The sequence below is a fragment of the Triticum aestivum genome, chromosome 3A (assembly GCF_018294505.1).
Source record: "Triticum aestivum cultivar Chinese Spring chromosome 3A, IWGSC CS RefSeq v2.1, whole genome shotgun sequence".
NCBI lineage: Eukaryota > Viridiplantae > Streptophyta > Magnoliopsida > Poales > Poaceae > Triticum > Triticum aestivum.
In genome coordinates, this window is record NC_057800.1 from 721319068 (window position 1) to 721341234 (window position 22167).

Sequence of the window (22167 nt, forward strand, 5' to 3'; positions counted from 1 at the left end):
AATCTCTACATCATTATCATTGCTAGATTGAGAATCAACATGAACATCATCATTAACATTATCACTAGGTTCATATTCATTACCAGATTGTGTTTCAGCATCAGAAATAGAAATGTCATTGGGATTCTCAGGTGTGTCAATAACAGGTTCACTAGAAGCATGCAAAGTCTTATCATTTTTCTTCTTCTTAGAAGAAGAACTAGGTGCATTAATATTAGTTCTCTAAGAATCTTGCTCAATTCCCTTAGGGTGGCCCTCGAGATACAAAGGTTCCTGAGTCATTTTACCCCCTCTAGTCATAACTCTAGCAGCATTATCATTTTTCTTATTATTTAATTCATTGAGCAAATCATTCTGAGCTTTAAGCACTTGTTCTACTTGAGTGGTAACCATAGAAGCATGTTTACTAATAAATTTAAGTTCACCTTTAACTCTAGACATATAATCACTCAAGTGTTCAAGCATATCAGCATTGTGTTTGAATTGTCTACCAATATAAGCATTGAAGTTTTCTTGTTTAACAATAAAATTATCAAACTCATCTAAGCATTGGCTAGCAGACTTATAACAAGGAATATCACCTTCATCAAATCTATAGAGAGAATTTACCTTTACTACCTGTGTCGGGTTATCAAGACCATGTATTTCTTCAATAGGCGGTAAATTCTTAACATCTTCATCTTTAATACCTTTTTCTTTCATAGATTTATTTGCCTCTTGCATATCTTCAGGACTGAGAAATAGAATACCCCTTTTCTTCAGAGTTGGCTTAGGAGTTGGTTCATGAAGTGTCCAATTATTTTCATTAGTCAACATATTATTCAATAGCAATTCAGCTTGATCAACAGTTCTTTCCCTGAAAACACAACCATCACAACTATCTAGGTGGTCTTTGGAAGTATCGGTTAGTACATTATAAAAGATATCAAGTATTTCATTTTTCTTGAGACGATGATCAGGCAAAGTATTAAGTAATCGGAGAAGCCTCCCCCAAGCTTGTGGGAGACTCTCTTCTTCAATTTGCACAAAATTATATATTTCCCTTAAGGCAGCTTGTTTCTTATGAGCGGGGAAATATTTAGCAGAGAAGTAATAAATCATATCATGGGGACTACGCACACAACCAGGATCAAGAGAATTAAACCATGTTTTAGCATCACCCTTTAGTGAGAACGGAAATAACTTAAGGATAAAGTAATAGCAAGTTTTCTCATCATGAGTAAACAGGGTGGCTATATCATTTAATTTATTAAGATGTGCCACAACAGTTTCAGATTCATAGCCATAAAAAAGATCAGATTTAACCAAAGTAATTAACTCAGGATCGACAGAGAAATCATAATCCTTATCAGTAATAAAGATAGATGAAGTAGCAAAAGCAGGGTCATATTTCATTCTAGCATTCAGAGATTTTTCTTTAAGCTTAGCTAATAATTTCTTAAGATTTAGATCTATCATTGCAAGCAAGAAAATCTCTAGCAGTTTCTTCATCCATAACATAACCCTCAGGCACAACACGCAATTCATATCTAGGGGAGAATCTTCATCATCACTTTCATCAATATTATTAGTTTCAATAATTTCATTCTCTCTAGCCCTAGCAAGTTGTTCGTCAAGAAATTCACCTAGTGGCAAAGTAGTATCAAGCATAGAAGTAGTTTAATCATAAGTATCATGCAAAACAGAAGTGGCATCATCAATAACATGCAAAACAGAGTTGGTTCCCCGCCTTTCCGTTCGCACTAAATTGCAACTGCAGCAACTCTCCGATGGGCAACAGGCCACACATTTCAGCTTGTGCCGAAGAATGCTCAAGTGTACAACTCCAGCAGACGCAGAAGATTATAAAGATCCCTTGTATGTAATAACATTTCTCAACTCGTTGTCTGCATCTTCTCAACTAGGACTGATCATGGTTCTAGACCTAGAAGATTGTCCTGGATTGAACAAAGAAAGCCTCAAGAACATCTGCAACAAGAAGTTTCAGCTCAAGTATCTCAGTCTAAGGAAGACGGAAGTTCACGAGCTACCCAAGGAGATTGGGAAGCTCCAGGGGTTGGAGACACTTGACATCAGGGAAACCCATATAAAGTCATTCCCAGAAGCTGTGGTGCTCCAGAAGCTAATGCATCTGCTTGCCGGTAATGTAAGGTCTGACGAATCACTTTGCACTGTTCATATTCCTCCTACAACTGGGAGCATGACGAACATACAAGTACTATCCCATGTTGAAGCTTCCCATTCTGCTGATGTGAATGAATTTCAAGATGTTGGCCTGCTGAAGCAGTTGAGGAAATTTGGAGTAGTCATCCCTTGCAACAACCCTAAAGCTATGGACAGTTTGCTTAAAGAAATTGGGAAGCTGGATGAATGCCTAACCTCTTTGTCAATCCATATTAAAAAAGCAGAGGACCCACATGTCCCTGCACCTGCACTTGACATGAACAAAGAGGTAATCTCACATCCTAGGTCTCTTGAAAGCCTTAACATCACAGGCAAGATATCAGGGCTGCCAACTTGGATCGAAAAGCTCCATCGACTCTCCAAGATAACTCTGTGGCGTACTTTCTTGCTTGCTAGTCAGATAGGCATCCTGGGTAAGCTTATGAACTTGCGCATTGTCATGCTCAGGCCCGACTCGTGTGTTGACCCCTATCTTACTTTCAAGGGGAAAGAATTCACACAGCTTGAGCTTCTTGTCGTCGAGGTCGAGGGGTCACAAACCATCAAGATCAGTTTTGATCTGACTACAGCTCCCAAGCTTGAGAAGATTGTTTGGACTTCCACTTCCACCACCACCAGCAAGGAAGATACTTCATCTGGTAAACCAAACAAGTCAGATATGTCTGGGATTGACAAACTCCCAAGCCTGAGACAGATAGAGCTCAACTGTAGCAGCTTCGACATGGATAGATGCAGCTTCAACATGGAGAGCATCAATCGACAAATTTGCAAAAATCCAAACAATCCTAAACTTAAACCGGAGGAGCTAATCCCTAAGGATGTTGTTGCTGCTGCTGCCGCCCGTGCAAGCCTCATTCCTGATGTGCGGTAAAGATCATTTCTGCTTGTGGTTTCATGCATTTCTGCGTGCTGGTGGACACCCTCATGCCGTCAGTTACCCTGGTTGTGTCGGGTCTGTGGTTATTTATTTTGCAATTGTGTGTGTGTGTGTGTGTGTGTGTGTGTGTGTGTGTGTGTGTGTGTGTGTGTGCACGCGTGTGCGATTACTTATTCTGAGTTAAGTGTGTGCTTGAGTTGATATGAGGTTGCGTTTATACTCATGAGTTGGATTTGTATGTATGTACATGAGGTTTCCTTTGGACCGCTAGGTTCCATATATATGAAAGCGTGGTGTGCTAGTGTGAACTGTGAATTCACTCTCTGAGCTAGCAATAGCTCTTTTTATATCACCAGCATTGTCTGCGTTTCACTTTCACTCTAACTCAAATACTTCCAGCTGAAAGAGAAAGGGATCTAGAGTGAAATGCAAAGAATGCGATACTAAAGCAGCATCAATTAATATGGATCAGAGAGAGTAGTAAACACTCTGGCCTTGAACACCAGCTGGATACCTCTACCTTTTATTCTTCGTGTTTGAAAAGATGATAGAACTAATCATAACCGCCGCTTTAAAAAAAGTTGAAAGTACGTAGACATGCATGGAGCCAGGTGGGCCTTTGCTGATGTTTACCTATCTTTTGACAACGTGAATAGCATGTGAATTGGTCTTCTCTCTTAATTATTCGTTTGGTGTATATGCAAATCATGGGCATGTGTAGTCTGTAGTGTAATCCCAAACTACTATCCGCTACTTCTTGTGCAGAAGCTAGTGTTCATCAGTTAGTAAGCTTCCTTCTTTTGGTCCGACCTTCTTTCAGGAAAGGGAAAATACAGTAGAAATCAAACTGCTAGGCCTAAAAAAAGAGCAGATGTTTAGCTCGCTCGGTAGCTAAACTTGCCATAATTATTAATTACTTTAACCATGAGTACGCTTTTAAAAGATTAAAAAGTAGACAAAGGGCTCCGGCTTGCTAATATTTGTCTGAACTTTAGGCAATCTGTACAACCTCATGTTTCCCTCTTTTTTTTTTGCTTCCCCTGTGCACGTGATCTATGGCATGATGCATAAAAAGAAAAGAAAAGGAAGAACTGCAAATCATTTGAACAGGCATGTGTATAATCCCAAATTTGTTCATCCCTTACACCTGGCGAAAAATTATTCATCAACAGAAAACAAATTTACATGGTCTTTTTCAACTATATTTTTTACAACTACACATTAGTTTATTTGGAAAGGATTATTCCTTAGTCGATATTAAGAACCATTTGATTAAAAAATCATCTCTGGACCAGACGATTCGTAGTATCACTGTTTTAATAGCTAGCTAATGCTATGGTATAACTTTATGCAGCATAATGATGCACACATGCATATATAATCTTTGATTAGCTGAGTAGATCGATTTTGAATTAGTTTGCATATAAGGGCATCTCCAACGGCAACCTGTAAAAAACCTTCCGCATCCGCGTCCGCGGACAGGGGGACCAGCCTGCGCAACATAATAAGGCTGGTCATAGTGGGGAGTAACTTATACTAGTGCCATGCATATGACACTAGTCTAAGTTATATATTACCTCCTCCATCCGGAAATACTTGTCAGAGGAATGGATGTATCTAGATGTATTTTAGTTCTAGATACATCCATTTGTATCCATTTCTACGACAAGTATTTCCGGGCGGAGGGAGTACCTCCATAGTGCAAAGTAACACACTAGTAGTGTCATAGATGGCTTCATTTATTAGCTCATAGACTCATTTTGTCTCGGGAAGCACTATGTTACAGTAACATATTGTGTTACCACAAACACCTGTTTTCTCATTAAATGTTTGCCACATAAACAAAATTATCTTGGGATGTGTTAAGTTACTACCTAAGTTACCCCCACTATGACTAGTCTAACACACGGCAAGGTAAATTTGCTTACGTGACATGTAATTAATGAGGAGATAGATGTTTGTGATAACATAAAACACCCAAGGTAAAATGAGTCAACATCTAAATTAAATGAAGTCTTGCACACATATGTTAAAAGGTACTCCCTCCGTCCGGAAATACTTGTCATCAAAATAAATAAAAGGGGATGTATCTAGACGTATTTTAGTTCTAGATACATCCTTTTTTATTCATTTTGATGAGAAGTATTTTCGAACAGATGGAATAGTAACATATGCATGTTAGTATTCCAAGTGACCAGCCTTATCAATTAATGACAAGCAGCTCACTTTTGCACTTACCACTAGTTCACATGTTTGCTCCAACTGTTGCCACTCACACTCATAACCCATTCATTATGCTCCCTAACTTTTTTAGCGGGTGATTATGCTTAACACTTCCATAGTCCAAAAATACTCGCTCTGTTCTAGAATATAAGGTGTATCGATTTTTGCGCAAGTCAAACTTCGGTATGTTTGACCAAGATTATAGAATAAAATATTGACATGTACAATACAAACTAGATAAAATATGAAGTTTACATTTCTAGACAGAGGGGGCACTTTACATTTCATTTTATGGGACACCAAACTTGTATAATAGTAGTAAGACTATAACTGTTAATCATAATATAGTGTGTACTTTACATTTCTAGACCGCGGGGGTACTTTCACACGTACAAATATACAAATGAGGAGAGAGACGTGCATGAGGCCAGATTCACTTCACCTGACCGACCAGCTGCAGGTGTTCATGCCTGGATTGCCAACCCAACAAGCTGCAAGTGGCCTTGCTTTTCACAGGATCATCAACACACACACACACATCCCCAGCCAGGTAACAATAACATATACTACTACTACTACTACGGCGCTAGCTTGTTGGTCCTCGTTACATTATGCAGTGACCAGTGAGCCATCATCTATATATTATCCATGCACACTTGTAGTGCCAGTCAGACCCTCTCAAAAGCTGTTACTTTGTCCTGATGCAGTGAACCGAACCTTAGATACGACCAGCACAAACCATAGACCGTGGACAAGTGGTAGTCTTAAACTAACATCCTACACCTGATCTACATGGATGTTGTAGAAAAATGTTAGAATTCTTGAAGAGAATCGATTCTATTCCCAATCTTGGAATAAAAATGGGACGGTCATACCATAGATCTTTTGAGCCGTTCCGCAGGTGGGCTCTTTCTTACACGTGGGCTGAGTGCTCAGATGGCTCGGCCTTCTCTGAGTTTTTTTTGTTTTTTTCATCTTTGTCTCAATTATTTTTCCATCCTCTCCTATTTATCGCGGCAACATATCATCGAAATCACTAGTTTTTGCCCTTTGCAAATGTCATTCCCACCTCCCGATGGGCTGGCAAGTGGCAGCCTGGAAGTTTCCCCCTTTTTTGTACTTTTTTTTCAAAACATTTTATCTCTTGAACCACGCGTCCAAATCCTGAACCGTTTTCATCATTGGATTCCTCACGTCAAGATCATTGAAGCTAGATCGCATGTTAATAGGTTTCGACTAAAACTTTTTTCATGGAAAACCTAAAAAAAATTGATAGAAAAAAAACTGTAGCCGGAAACACGTTTTTTTCCACATTTTTTTCCTTTCCGAGAGGCACATCTGTGTTTCTCGCGGAAGAAGCACATCTACGCCTCCACAAGAAGTAAATTTGTCTCTGTCGTGGAAAAAAAAATGTGTTTTTCCTTTTTCGAGAGGCACAACTCATGAAGCAAACATGTTCCTCCACAAGAAGCAAAAAAGAAAAAAAAACATGTGTTTTTTCTTTTGTTCCCGGAGGCACAGCTGTGCCTCTCACGGAAGCAAATCTGTGCCTCCACAAGAAGCAACTATGTTCCTCTCGCTTAAGCAAAAAAATGCGTCTTTTTTCTATTTCGATAGGCCTCTGGCGAAAGCAAACATATGCCTCCACAATAAGCTAATATGTGCCTCTCATGGGAAAAAACACGTATTTTCTCCTTTTTGAGACGCAAATGATATTTTTGGGAAACAAAAATTCACCAAAATTTAGGGAAAATCAGGAGACAACCAAAAAGCAAAAAAGACCTGGAAAAAACCATCTAAGCCTCGAAAAAGCATACAAAAAAAATTTGGATGGAGCGTCAAGAGTGACCCTTGAGGGGCTCCCGCAAGGGGTACCCCTTAGTTAGTTGCTCCCCTATATCTTGCTTATAGTGAGCCCTATGGTACTCTTACCTCAAGTTTTTTCCCTTCGAGTTCTTACAGGGCCGACCCATGGCTAGCAAACCAGGTGATGCTTGCTCACTTGATCTATCATTGTTCAATGTTATTTCTTCTTCTTTGTTGTCTATTGGTTTGTTGGTCCGGTTTCATGGTTTTTCTTTATTTTTTTTATCTTTTTCTTTACGGATTTCACTGTTTTCTTCTTTCTTTTCTATGTGTATTCTTTACAATTTTCTTTGGATTTTATTTATTTTTCTTTCTTTGTGTTTTTGTTTACGGTTTTCAATGGTTATTTCTTTTCTTTCTTTTTTGTGCGATTCCTTTACAATTTTCATCGAGTTTTCATTCTTTTAGCATTCCTTGCTTTCCTGTGTTTTTCTTTTATGCCTTTCTTCAATTTTATTGGGGTTTTTGTCTTTTTTATTTATGGTTCTCATCATTTTTCTCAGGTTCTCCTTGGTTTTTTGTTTCTTATTTTCCAAAAGAAAACTATGGGTTTCTTTGATTCTTTTCTGCTTTTCTTTTCCTTTTTTCAATTATGTCCAAAAAAATTCATACACATAGTACTGTTTTTGTACAATAGAAACATTTCATATTCACCTTTTACATTTTTTAATACATGATTAATATTTCAAAAAAATAGGCTAATGTCTACCATTTTTTATACACATTGTGCATTTGGCGTATACATGACGAACCATTTTATGTTCACATTTCCAAAAAAATCTAAATACATGATTAACGTTTTTTTTTCAAATATGTGCTTTGATGTCTACTTTTCTTCATCCACCCTGTTCATTTTGTGTGTGCATATGAAACATTTGTATACAATTTTAACATTTCAAATACAAGATTACCATTGTTTTAAAACATATGTTTTTATGTCTACTTTTTTAGATACACATTGCGCATTTTTAGTATACACATGAAACATTTTTTTATAGATGTTGATGTTTTTCAAATATATGATTAACATTTTTCAAATACATATTTTAAACATTTCTTTGAATATGTGTAGTATATGTTTTTAGTACACGTTGTACATTTCTCTGAAACATTTTGTCATACATGTTTAAAAAAATAGTTACATGATTAACATTTTTTTCAAATACATGTTTTGATGTCAAGTTTTTTCTCATACACATTGTACATTTTCATATAGATCAAGAACTTCTTTTATACACATTTAGCATTTGTCAAATAAATGATTATCAAAATTTTAAAATATGCGATGGACACATTTATAAACTGAAAGGAAAAAAACAAAAATGCAAAACAAAAGGGAAGAAAATGAAAAGAAAAATAAAAAAATAGAAAAGAAAAAGAAAAAGAAACTAACTTGCAGTACGTCACATGTACACAAGACATTTTTTTCAACACACATTAATGCTTCAAAAGCAATTGTGCTCAGCGTTCTCGCATAAAAAAAACAGCTCAACGCCTGCCCTTGTTGGTTGGAAGTGAGAGCTATGCGGTACTTATGGCTCGCCGAAAGGGATGCGGTATTTGTAGCCTGGCACGGGGCGCGTGATGGTCCGCTACAGATCTGCAAGTTAGTCCGTGATGGCAAGGGGTTGTTTGGATAGCGTGGTTATAGAAAACCAGATCTCCTAAAACATAGTTTCGGTTGTAACCACCTAAAAACCTGTTTGGATTATCTAACAAAATCATGCATATAGAAAACTGAGTTCTACAAAAGCCGAAAAAGTGAGTTTATAGAAAAACGACTAATATACGTTTTTCTATAAACCGATTATCTATATACGCGCTCCATGGTCTATTCGGGGCAAGCCGCATGGGCGGGTTCAGCGGCGTCTTGATGAGCGTCCTGCTCATCGTCTTCACCACGTTCACCGTCAGTTGTATGCCCGCACGTCCTCCATGCTGGTGGCCGCGGCGTTCGCCGCCGATGCAGTTCGGCGTTGCCGGCACCGTCGGCGGCGACAACTACTACGTTGAGGTCGGCGTCAACGTCAAGGCGACCCTAGAGGATGTACCGGACGGCAAGGGACTGAAGAAATGACCGGAGTTGACGTCCACGTCATGGTGAGCTCCGCTGGCAGATAGTGCCGCCATGGCCGGCGGCGTCTCGTTCGGCTTGGCTGAGGCTTGACTCGCCATGCCCTTCGGCCTCTGCTTGGCTCGCCATGTCCAACTATGCCATGACCATGCTCGACATCACTATGCGTGCATGCCTAGCTTGGCGGCGCTCGGCAATGACTTTGCCAGCGTATTGCCACATACCAGCGTGTTCCTGAGTCGTGCACCCGCGTTGCTGCCTCTGCCGCTTCCGCCTGCTACGTGCACACCTGCCGAGCCCCGCAAGGCTCCCATCACCATGGCATATGCTTGGTGCTCAGACTCTTGCCCAGAATTCTCACTGTTGTCATTCTCAGTTCTCATTGTGGACGTTGAAGCCATCGTTCTGCTCTAATTAGGCCTCCTTGTGCTCGTGTACGCATAGGCCAATCCTATCACATCACAGCATTATGAATTCGTTGTCAAGCGGCAGCACCCCTAGCCTGCTGTGACAACGGCAGCACCCCTAGCCAGCTTAACAGCAGAGCATGTGCGCCATGCATCATGCAAAAGAGCGGGACGCGACGAGCGAAGCTATGCGTCGTGGTCTCACCGGAGGAGCGTGAGGAAAAGACGACCGAAACAAAGAACTGTGTAATCCTATTTCCTGTTTTGCCCATCCAAACAAGAAATTGTGTAGGCTTATCTTAACAGAAAAGGTAGGGAAAACCGGTTTTCCTAAAAAATCTCTAAAAACTCGTTTTCCAAAATCTCTAGTCTAATTCTCGTCATCCAAACAACCACTAAATGTGTTATAAAGGCTCCCTATTTATCAGGGAGGTCCTATATATATGGCGCCTTTAGCACCGGATCTCCTCCGTGGCGCTTACGCGAAGGCTTACTGACCCTGGCCCAACAAAGGTTGGTCGCTATGGACGATGTTCGCTCAAGATCCTATCGCTCAGGACGCAATATTCCTACATCATATAACCCGTTGACTGTTTTATCTTTGTAGAAGAAAATGGATCTCGAAAATTCGTAAAAAAAAGTATATAAAAATGTTAAATTTAAACAAGATTCACAGAATTGAAAAAACATTGATTTTGAAAAAAAAGTTCACACTTTCCAAAAATGGTTCATTGAATTTGAGAAAAGGCCATCAAATTTGGAAAAAGATCATTGAATTTGGAAAACATTTATCAAATTCGGATCAAAGTTAATAGAATTTGGAAAATTTCATCAAATTTGAAAACAAAATCATCAAATTGAAAAAACTCTTCAAATTTAGAAAAAAGTTCATTGATTTTCAAGAAAATAGTTCACAAATTCGGACAAAATTTTAAATTATGAAAAAATATTCAATTAGAAAGGTCAGCGACTTTGATAAGAGAAAGTTCATGCATTTTCAATTAAATGGAAAAGGAAAGGAAAAAAGAAAAAGGAGAAAAAGAAGAAAGAAGAAAAGAGTGAAAAGAAGTAACTAAACCCATACGGGTGTGTTGCTTGGTTGGCTACTATAGCTATAACTCTTTTTTGAGGCACTTAAGGAAGAAGGCATGTGTTCGAGTCGTAACACTCACGTGTGCTTTTTTGGAATTTCAAGACAGAAAAAAAAAACATAGATTGGCTGGCCCAGCGTGGAGGGGGTGTGTGCGCCCGTTCACAAACTATAGTATAACAGGCGCCTTAAGCGCCATATAGGAGATGCCTATTTATCATGGGTGGATATGCAGCAAACCCATACCACCCTAGTGCACTACACACTACATGGCCCGGCCATTGCAGCTTTTTTAGGGGCCTTTTCAACAATGTTCTGGAACCTTCGCTAAAATGGTTTCTATTTCTTTTCATTTTTTATTTGTTTTATGTTTTTATTTTCCTTTTTTCAATTTTTAAAGTCCTGAATAATTTCTGATTTCGCGAAAAAATACAGACAATTGTCTAGTTCATGAATATTTCTTGAAATTAGGAATTTTGTTGTCTGAGATTTGATTTTCTATTTTCTTCTATTTCTTTAAAAATGTAAAATTTTAGGAATTCATACATTATTTTTAAATTTGTTAATTTTTCTGAATTAATGAATATTTTTAAAATTTGCAAAAAAAAATCCACATGCTTATAATTTTAGAACTTTTTGGGATTTTAGAACGTGTTTTTTAAAAGGTGATCAATTTATGAACTCGTGAAGAGTTTTTCATTAGGGAATCAATGAACTTTTTTGAAATCCAAGAACATTTTATGAATTCATAAACTTTTTTGAAATTTTACGAAGATTTTTCTATGATTTCACAAACATTGTTTTATTCCCGAGTATTTTTTGAATTGGCAGACATCTTTTGCACTCAGGAACACTCTTTCAAACTCACGAAAAATCAAAAATCATGAACATTTATTCAATTCATGAAGATATTTTCAATTTATGAGTATTTCATAAAATCACAAACATCTCAATATTACTTTAAAATAGAAAAAAAAGAAACAAAATTATAGAAACAAAAATAAAAATGAAGGAAACCAGGTGCGAGTGCCCCCGGATTGGGCTGACCGAGAGTGTGCCAGGTGATGGGGTATGCAGTTTGCTCATTGCCCCCCCCCCCTCCCGCCCCCCCCTCCCCCCCGGCCACACACACGCACATGAGTCAGGCAATAGGATCTCCCTTTTCTTTTCCTTACAATGATGTATCCCTTTGGTATCCATTATTAGAAATCAGGAGTTGCCCACTAAAAAAGAAATCAACAAGCTGCAAAGTCCCACATATCGACATTTTCGAACCCCACCCTTCCACAACACAAGTGTACGAGGCAGACTAAGGCATAGCCTAGTGATGGAAAGGGGTTGATGCCTTCTCACCCACACAAGTTCAAGGCATGATACTTGCAATTTGGGTTTGTTGCATCAGTTAAACTGCAAGGGCCTCCCTTACAATCTTTCTATAAAAAACATAAGTGTACGAGTTGTGCTCAACGGCGGAGCCAGGGGGGACCAGCAGGGGCCACGGCTCCCCCCAACCTGCAGAAAATGTTTGAAGACCCCTGATTAAACATGCCTAGAGCTATGTGACCTACACCATTTTAGCAAATGGAATACATGTATTGTTCACAAAAGATCCCAATCGGTGAAAACTGAGAACCATTTTGACTTTTGTTGTCATTCCCACAGCCACACTCTATAGTTCACAAACACAGACACACCATGTGTGCTTCTTTCTCACTCATGTAGTTTCCCTTCTTTCCCAACTACTCTATTTTTCCAAGCCAAAATCCGGGACGAGGCTAAATCCTTTTTGTTTTGTTTTGATGAAAACACAAAAATCTTGCTAGTTCTATTCTCTTCAGTTTGTACTTTGGAGCACATCAGGAAGCGGCCACACTGGTACAATATGAAAGATCTTGCATTTTGGTATCCTAATTCACAACATTTATTGGTGGATATAGTTTTGTTTCAAAGTATTGGTTGCAACATAAAAAAAATCTGGAGATTAGTCTCTGTAGGATAAGATTCCATTTCCATTTTCATAATAAAAATGGGGCCGTGTCCTTTGATCCAAATTTTTTTTGCCTATATTATCAACACTTACGGTTATAATAGTACATATTTTGCTATACTCAGTGTCAACTCCCATATAGTCCGCCAGTCTTAGTTGCATTTTAGAGTTGTCCTTGATGTTCGCCCCCCCCCCCCCCTCCTTATGTTTATTTCCTGGCTCCGCCATTGGTTGTGCTATCCCATAGAGGTGGAGGTACAGAAGGCATTGGGCACGTTGGTTTCCACCATTTGATCCCTTTTCTTTTCCTTACAATGATGTATCCCTTTGATCTCCATTATTAGAAATCAGGAGTTGCCCACTAAAAAAGAAATCAACAAGATGCAAAGTCCCATATATCGACATTTTCGAACCCCACCCTTCCACAACACAAGTGTACAAGGTAGACTAAGGCATAGCCTAGTGGTGGAAAGGGGTTGATGCTTTCTCACCCATCTAAGTTCAAGGCATGGTACTTGCAATTTGGGTTTGTTGCATCAATTAAACTGCAGGGGCCTCCCTTACAATCTTTCTATAAAAATTGTACGAAAGGCATTGGGCACGTTGGTTTCCACCATTTGTGAGGCCCGACAGCTGGCCCTTAGAGAAGTGCATGAATCTGTAAGGTCCTCACATATCAGTTACCGGAAATTTTGGTGACCCCCCAGAAAATTTGATACGGTTCAAAAATTGAATTATATTGAATTAAGATGACCAGATACCCTAGCCACCACTTAGGGAGAAGGAACAGTTCATGCAACTAACAGATCTTGTACTACTCTCTTTAACTGTGACCAAAACGCAATTAGTGATTATACGGCAAAATTTATACGCATTGAACATGGCGCAGTTGTATGGCTCCATTCTGGTCCAGGCAATGTAGTTTAGTTGTGTCGTGCAAATTGTAATTTGAGTGACACGAGTTCATTTTCAAAAGCATGACAAAAGTTTGGCTACGAACGAAATGACCTCTTATGCCGTGGGATTTTCTATTAATTTTTCTACCGGGGTACTCAAACATATGAAATATAATCTTTTATCTATCTATTATATACTTAAAACGATAGAAAACGAACGGTTGAGATTTTATCACTCTTGAATTATGATATTTGGACGGTCTGGAGCGTTCTTGATCTATGTATACAAGTCAAATAGACCTTGACTTCTGGAGCGTGCCAAAATCAAACTTTCCTAAATAGAACAATGTGTACAGGTTGGTTATGTGCATATTTACCAAGGATAAATACATCTTCACCTAAAATAATAAGGAATAATACAACTTGACTTCGGGAGACACACGCATATGCAAGCGGCATAGCACACAACTCTGACACGTGCATGTGTATGAAATAAAATCTGATTTTAGTCAAACAAGCCACTACGTTTGCCCACATAGATTAAATTATCTTGACCATAAATTTTAGATATTAGCGGCTGAGATAAAAAAGATGTAGCATTACACATAAATATTATCACATACAAAAAGTTTGACACGTCACATGTCATGGACAAATATTCCAACACGTCTTTGCTCTAACTGAAGTGCCTTTCTATATTAGAAAGACAGTCCGAGAGGCAACCATACATGGTTTTATAGGCGCAAAAAAACTATACGGCAGCTACCAAGGCAGCCAACTAAGGAGGAGTCCAATTCACACCAAAAGAAGACACAAGGAAGGAACGTACGGCAGCAAGGAGGAGTTCAATTCAGAAAAAAAAACAAGGAAGGAAGCGTCCAAGTATAGAATCCATGCGCTGATCTCATCTATGATTTTGACTCAATAATCAATCTAGACTCTTAGGTTTCTACACTAATAAAACAGTCTTGACTCTTGGTTAGTTTGGGATAATAGAAGTTCTTTCCCTAGAATGAAAAGTAGATAACATGTGTACGCATGCATATCAAAGAGAGATGGGGGGGAGTATTATCAAAATATATTTTTAATAATAAAGTGCTCAGCTAATAAATCTTGTGAGACCTGAAATACATGAACATCAAAGTGAAAACAATTTATATTCCATTCTCGTCAAACAAAATACTAATAAATAACGTTGTGTGTTCTAATTACAATGTTGAGATTATTAAAATCAATGGAAAAAATAAGACATGCAAATGCTTTAGTTTAAATAAAGTATTCCGCTTCAAAAGTAGTCATGAAAAGGACGATGTGAAAGCATCTACAATGTACTTGCGTAAGCAACATCCATTTCACAATATAAAGCGCATAAGTAAACTTGCAGTCAGTTCTAACAACCATTGACCAATATGCAAACGTATATTGGTCGGGCATGTAAGAATAACAATCATTGTATTTTTTATAACCATATGCCATTTTACTTCTTTTAAATCATAGCTAAAATTCTAAACTTGAAAATGCAAAAAAAAAATCAAATGTCCCTTTAATTTGGAACATATGGATGATTGTATAATTATTGTAGAAGGACACGTATGGCCGTCATGGAAAATCCTCACAACTCTTGGAGAACAAATGAATATGCCAATCTTGTAAGTTCGACGAGTTCAATTTGCAAGAGTAGTTTTGTTGAAGGGGAGCGGCGAGCAAACAATTGAGTCAAAAAAATAATAGAAAGGATGGAGGTGAGAGAGCGACAAATACTACTATCAGGCGGAAATTGTCAAGTTCTACAATACTTATGAACATCCCAATCATGTATGCTCGATGAATTCGATTTATAGTTAGTTTAAATCATGTATTTTTCATGAAAGAAATAGCCATGAGAAGGACCATGTGAAAGAACCTAAAATGTAAATGGATAATAAAAATACCCCATCCATTTCAAAATATAAGGCACATAAGGAAGCATGCAGTAAGTGTTTAGAACCTTTGACCACTAATATATCCAAAAGTATATGGGTTGGACATAAGAATAGCAACGTGGTATTGACCCAAAATACTGTTTTTGATCATTTTACTCATTTTTAAATTTGTTATAATAAACATCATAGATAATATAGATAAATACCCCAAATCAAAGAGGGTTTTCTAAGAGAGGAAGAATGCAAAAAAATATTAAAAATATACAAAAAAAGAAAAACTATTGGGAAAAATATAGGTGACATGGTAAAAAGAGGAGTAGGGGCTACAATAGAAATGGTAGAATGACATTCATATATTAAAATAGAAGTGCTTTCAACTAAAGACCAAAACTGATTCTACCGAGCTAATTAACATGTTTGTGGAATATGATATTTATACAAATTTATATATCCATTGACATATGAAAAAGCCAATGTAGAACTGAATACAGTGGAAGAAAAATTAGCATGGAAGGACAAATTACCAAGAAAAGACACAAAGCATGACAATATGTAATAATTCTGTGAGCATGAATCCATCTGCCACCACAACGCTAATGATGAGGTGATGTCGAAACATAAACCATGCTGAGACTTAGGACATCGATTTTTTTGATTTAGTTCTTGGGTTAAAATTTATTTATATTTTTTTATATCGAAAATTAGTGTCCATACTTTGGTGCTATTGCCAACTGATAAGCTAGTATAAAAGATAGACATAGAGGAATGTGTGTTTAAAAATTTGTAAAATAGGGTAATAATACTTAGATTGTCCAGGTGAGATAGCATAAATAAATATATCATTAAATTACTTTCAACACTAACATTATATTCTATAAAGCATATTCGTGTGAATAGTGATCAAACTACTGATTTGGAGACCCTCTTAAAATCTAAAACTTCATGTTTAGATATATGCCGAAAGTCTTGCTGCGGAAATACGCGGGTGACCCTGCTAGTTAGGGCAAAAACTAATACGTAGTAACATTCTCAACCAATATACACCGATGATTGGCGTATATAATAAAAAGTGGCGCGTAGATGTGCGGGACATCAGCTAGTTTATGAACAGACTTGCTTGTGCCGAAGATGTAAAAAAAAAACCCGTGCATTTTGATGTTTGATGATCGCCCAAACGCGATGTACAAATCGGGCACATTTGGATGTGCATGCTGACCACATACACCACGATAGCATGTCGTAGCAGCTCGCTTGAAGCCAGGAAATCCTACGGCTTGGTCAAATCCTACAATCACCGTCAGTCCACTTTAGCTTGCGTGGTTTCCAAGCTGTAATTAAATTTATAATCCCCCATCAACTAAGATACACCCACGAGTCAACATAACGCTACTACTGCAAAAAAAAAAAAAAAACTAGTCAATACAAGAGTTTTTTTTGCGGGGTAGTCAATACAAGAGTTGCTCCTCTAGTACACACAAAACATTAGTTCGGTTTTAAAACCAGTTCTCCTGAAATTTGCCAGCCAAAGAATTTGAAACTTGTACAAAACAAATAATTCAAATTAGCCTCTACAATTTCTTGTGAAAGCACAGAATAATCCCCTCAAGTAACCATTAGTGTACACGTACACTACTGCAGTACTGTAGTATTTACATCAGCTGATCACCAACACGGAAGTACCACTATCAGCGTGCAACTTAATTGGAGACGTACGTACGTGCAGGGTCAGCCAAGCGTAACGCGTGACGCGTCGTCGGGGGTGGTGGCCGACGCCGGCGACGAGAAGTAGGGGTCGGACACCACGAGCCCGTTGAGGAAATCCGCGAACCGGTGCTCATGCCGCCGCCTGGCGCCGGCGGCGCCCTCCTCGAGCGCCCTCAGCAGCGCCTCCGCCTTGGCCTTCCCCCGGGGCTGGCCTCGCCCTCCGCCAGCTCCCTCACGGCCTCCTCGGCGCCGCCCACGTCCAGCACCTCCGCCATGGCCATATATGAATCAGTTTTCCAGAGTCCGCAACAGACCACATTTTTTGTTAACAATTACATTGATGAGCTTGGTCAGTTGAATGCTAGGAATGAGCATCAAATAACACATACGGCATCATCTGCACAACAGAAAAGGTGGCTGCCACCGCCAACTGGCAAGGCAAAGTTTAATGTGGACGGAGCAGTGGCCAGGTCGGGAGGTGCTGCCGCCGCGATATGTCATGACCAGGAGGGCTTATACCTGGGCTCATCAATATTTGTTTTTCAGGGAATTACTGATCCTGTGATGCTAGAGACTTATGCTTGCCGGAAAGCTTTGGCATTGGAAGAAGATCTTGTGAACACCAATATATGTGTGGCCTCGGACTGCCAAGAAGTGGTTAATGATATCAACAGGGGGACAGGAGGTCCCAACGCTGCTCTAGTACATGAAATAATGCTTCGTTCTAATAGTTCTAATTCATATTTATTCATGACCGTAGGGACCATAATTACGAGGCTCATAATCTCGCCAAGTTTGATTGTAACCTAGGACTAGGTAGACATGTTTGGTTGGGCTATCCACATGACCCAAACCTTGTACCTATGTCGCTTGCTTTCGATGAATATAGGATGGCGAGATTTCTCAAAAAAAAAAACATAGAAATGTCTCAAAAAACAGTGCCATATAGTAATTTGTTTTGAGAAATTGTAACATATAGTAAATGCTATTTATCACTGGTAGATATGCAGCACACGCATACCACCCTACGCGCAACACGCTACTTGGGCTGGCCATTGCAGCCTTTTTATGGTTCTTTTCAAGAATGTTCTAGAACCTTCCCTAAACTGTTATTTATTTATTTTCATTTTTATTTTTTTATTTTCCATTTTTTGTACTTTGAAATTCATGAACATTTTTCAATTGATGAATATTTCTCGAAATTAGGAAATTTTTATCTGAGAACATTTTTCAATTTGCTTACTATTTCATGAAAAATGTTAACTTTTAGGAATTCATAAATATTTTTTGACTTGGTGAAATTATTTTTGAATCTAGAACTTTTGTTTGGACTTTGAAACATGTTTTTAGAAAAGGTGAATATTTTACGAACTCGTGAACATCTTTTAATTAGTGAAAAGTTTTGGAATTCCCAAATATGTTTTGAATCCATGAACTTTTTGAAATCCAAGAACATTTTATTAATTTGTGAACATTTTCTAATTTTTATGAAAAAAATTCTATGATTTGACAAACTTTTTTTTATTCACGAGTATTTTTGAATTCGCGAACATCTTTTGCACTCAGGAACACTCTTTCAAATTCACCAAAAAACTAAATCATGAACATTTATTGAACTTATGAATAATTTTTCAAATTTATGAGTATTTCATAAAATCACAAACATTTCCAAATTACGTGAAAAAAGAAAAATAAATATAATAGAAACAAAAACAATAATGAAGAAAACAGTGTGTGTGTGTGTGTGTGTGCGTGCGTGGGTGCGTGGGTGCGTGTGCGCGTGCGCGCGCGCGCGCGTGTGTGTGTGTGTGTGTGAGTGAGTGTGTGTGTGTGTGTGTGTGTGTGTGTGTGTGTGTGAGTGAGTGTGTGTGTGTGTGTGTGTGTGTGTGTGTGTGTGTGTGTGCGTGTGTGTGCGTGTGTGTGTGTGTGCGCGCGCGCGCGCGCGCGCCCCCGCGTTGGGCTGACCCAGAGTGCGCCAGGTGATGGGTATGCAGTTTGCTCATTGAACAGTCGTGGCCAAAACATGCAACTAACAAATCTTATATTACTCTCTTTAGTCGTGGCCAAAACATGGTTAGTGATTATACGGCAAATTTTATATGCATTGAACGTCGTGCAGTTGTGTGGCTACATTCTGGTCCAAGCGGTGTAGTTTTTTTTTTGTTCCGTGTGGATTGTAATTTGAGTAACACAAGTTCATTTTTGAAAGCATGACAAAAGTTTGGTCATGAATGAAATGAACTCTTTAGCCGTGGGATTTTCTATTATTACTTTCTACCGGGGTACTCAAATTTATGAAGTACTAGATGATACCATGCACGTTGTTGCGGAAATGATTTGCGATATATTTGTAATGAGATTTGATTGTACAGAACGTGAATATTTGAAGTAATAGTATGAGAACTGAAACAAAAACTACATATGATTCTTTTTGTTTGGTTAGTATATAGTTGTAAAATATTTACTAAACATAAATAGCATAACAGAATGAAAATTGTCAAGCATGTTTCCATGTTGAGATGGGATTTTTTTAAATGCATGGTTGCATGTTGAGGTGGAGATTTTTGCATGCATGTTACTACATGGTGAGGTGGCATGAAAAAAATATGTTAGTGAGATTAGCTATTTAGATATGAAAGATAATTAGGATAAAAACTAATAATAACATTCTTAACCAATTAACACCGATGATTGCAGCGTAAATGTGCGGGCCATCCGGCTAGTTTATGAACGACTTGCTTGTGCCGAAGATGTAAAAAATCGTGCATTTCAATGTTTGATGATCGCCCAAACACGATGTACAAGTCGGGCACATTTGTATGTGTATGCTGACCACATACACCACGATAGCATGTCGTAGCAGCTCGCTTGAAGCCAGGAAATCCTACGGCTTGGTCAAATCCTACAATCACCGTCCACTTTAGCTTGCGTCGTTTCCAAGCTGTAATAAAATTTATAATCTCCATCACCTAGATACACCCACGAGTCAACATAATGCTACTTTTTTTTTGCGGGCAACATAATGCTACTACTGCAAAAACAAACTAGTCAAATAGGAGGGTTGCTCCAATCGTACACACAAAACATCACTCGCTCCATTTTTAAAATAGATGACTCAAAGTTGAAATGAAGAGAGTAGTTTGGTTTTAAAACCAGTTCTCCTGAAATTTACCAGATAAAGAATTTGAAATAGATCAGAAGTTTCTCTCGCCAAAAATAAAAGAATCTGATTTTTTTTACAAAACAATAATTCAAAATCAGTCTCTGAAAATTTCTTGTGAATGTACGGAAGAATCTCCTCGAATAACCATTAGTGTACGAGCACTACTACGGTACTGTAGTATGTACATCAGCTGATCAACAACACAGAAGTATACTACCAGCGTGCAAATTAATTAGACACGTACGTACGTGCGTGCAGTGTCAGCCAAGCGTAACGCGTGACGCGTCGTCGCGCGTGGTGGCCGACGCCGGCGACGAGAAGTAGGGGTCGGACACCACGAGCCCGTTTAGGAAATCCGCGAACCGGTGCTCATGCCGACGCCTGGCGCCGGCGGCTCCCTCCTCGAGCGCCCTCAGCAGCGCCTCCGCCTTGGCCTTCCCCCTGGGGCTGGCCTCGCCGTCCTCCGCCAGCTCCCTCACGGCCTCCTCGGCGCCGCCCACGTCCAGCACCTCCGCCACGGCCCGCTCGCCGCCGGCCACGACGAGGTTCAGCAGCGCGGCGGCCGCGTTCTCCCTGGCCCGCCCCGTGGCGGCGCCCCCGGGCTCGACGAGGTCCGCGAGGATGCGCACCCCGGACACCGCAGCGAAGGCGTCGAGGCTCTCGGCGCACCCGGCCACCTGCGCGACGACTGCGGTGGCGTCCTCGACGATGCCCGTGCGCCCGTCCGTCATCACGAGCCCGAAGAGCGCCCGCACGACGCCGAGCTCCACCAGGGCGGCGCGGTTGAGCGGGTAGAGCGCGACGCCGAAGAGCGCCTTCAGGGCGTCCTTGGTGGCGCGCGTGCCGCGGGCCTTGGAGGGGAGGAGGAGCGAGACGAGCGCGGAGAGGAGCGCGCGCTTGGCGCCGACGATGGGGCGGTAGGCGTCGACGCAGAGCAGGCTGGCGACGACGGCGGCGGCGTGGTGCGCGGCCGCGTAGTCCTCGGCCCGGATGGCCCGGGCGAGCGCGTCGAGGATCCCCGGGGCCGACATGAGCTGCTCCCGCGCGGAGAGGGAGATGTTGAGCAGCGCGGCGGCCGCGTCCTCGGCGGCGGCGGACGTGGAGGGCGCCGTGAGCTGCGACGCGAGGAACGGCACGGCGCCCGCGTCCGCCAGCGGCGCGCGCACCTCCGGGTCGTCCTTGGAGGCGCGCCGCAGCTCCGCGACGGCCGCCGCCGTGGCGCCCGCGTCCCGCACCGCCGCCGCGCCCCGCAGCCGGCCCACCAGCGTCCGCGCCGCGTGCAGCTTCACTTCCATCGCTGTGTGCGGGATTGGATGGTTGCGGGTGGAGGCGTCGACGGATCTGGCCGCGGTTGCGTGCGCGCGTGGTGGTGGGATGCGGTTTTGGAGGGTGCGAGGGAGCTCCCGTCGCCGGTTGGTGGGTGGGGAGGTGGCGGTGGCGCGCGCGAGTGATAGTTGACGTGGGATTTCTTTACGCTTGGTCGTAAGGTTGAAGCCACTTTGTTATCTTCGGGGAAGTACGTGTGAAGCTTCTTGATCTTAGTTTAGTGGGGTGTTGTTGAACGCTTCTCCCGCGCTTTTACCATTCCCGGCGATCACGGGTTCAAACTTCTTTCTGCTGCTTCGGGCAAATCTATGCTCATGCGTTCACGCGAATGGTCGCATTGTGCTGAGAGAAGTCTGTGCCTCTAATGTAAATTAGAATCAAAGTTACTTTGCTCCATTCTAATCGGGATATGATCGGTGAAGATCACGGGTGGATGACGGCACGTGCA

At 40.5% G+C, this 22167-nt stretch overlaps 1 protein-coding gene and 2 pseudogenes across 1 annotated transcript; 1 reads left to right on the forward strand and 2 right to left on the reverse strand.

Annotated features, from left to right (window-relative positions):
- Positions 1–9227, forward strand: part of LOC123057262 (disease resistance protein Pik-2-like) — a 45443-nt pseudogene extending 36216 nt beyond the window's left edge.
- An 8017-nt stretch (positions 9228–17244) lies between these two features.
- LOC123059437 (uncharacterized) lies at positions 17245–17505 on the reverse strand (annotated as a pseudogene).
- A 1808-nt stretch (positions 17506–19313) lies between these two features.
- On the reverse strand, positions 19314–21953 carry LOC123059438 (protein spotted leaf 11-like). Its single transcript, XM_044482015.1, has one exon. The coding sequence runs from the start codon at positions 21686–21688 to the stop codon at positions 20654–20656; it is 1035 nt and encodes a 344-aa protein (XP_044337950.1). The 5' UTR covers positions 21689–21953; the 3' UTR covers positions 19314–20653.
- Between the last annotated feature and the right edge of the window lie 214 nt (positions 21954–22167).

Bases quoted from the DNA above. Each gene is read 5' to 3' on its own strand.
- LOC123059438 (XM_044482015.1), bottom strand. From the start codon at position 21,688: ATGGAAGTGAAGCTGCACGCGGCGCGGACGCTGGTGGGCCGGCTGCGG.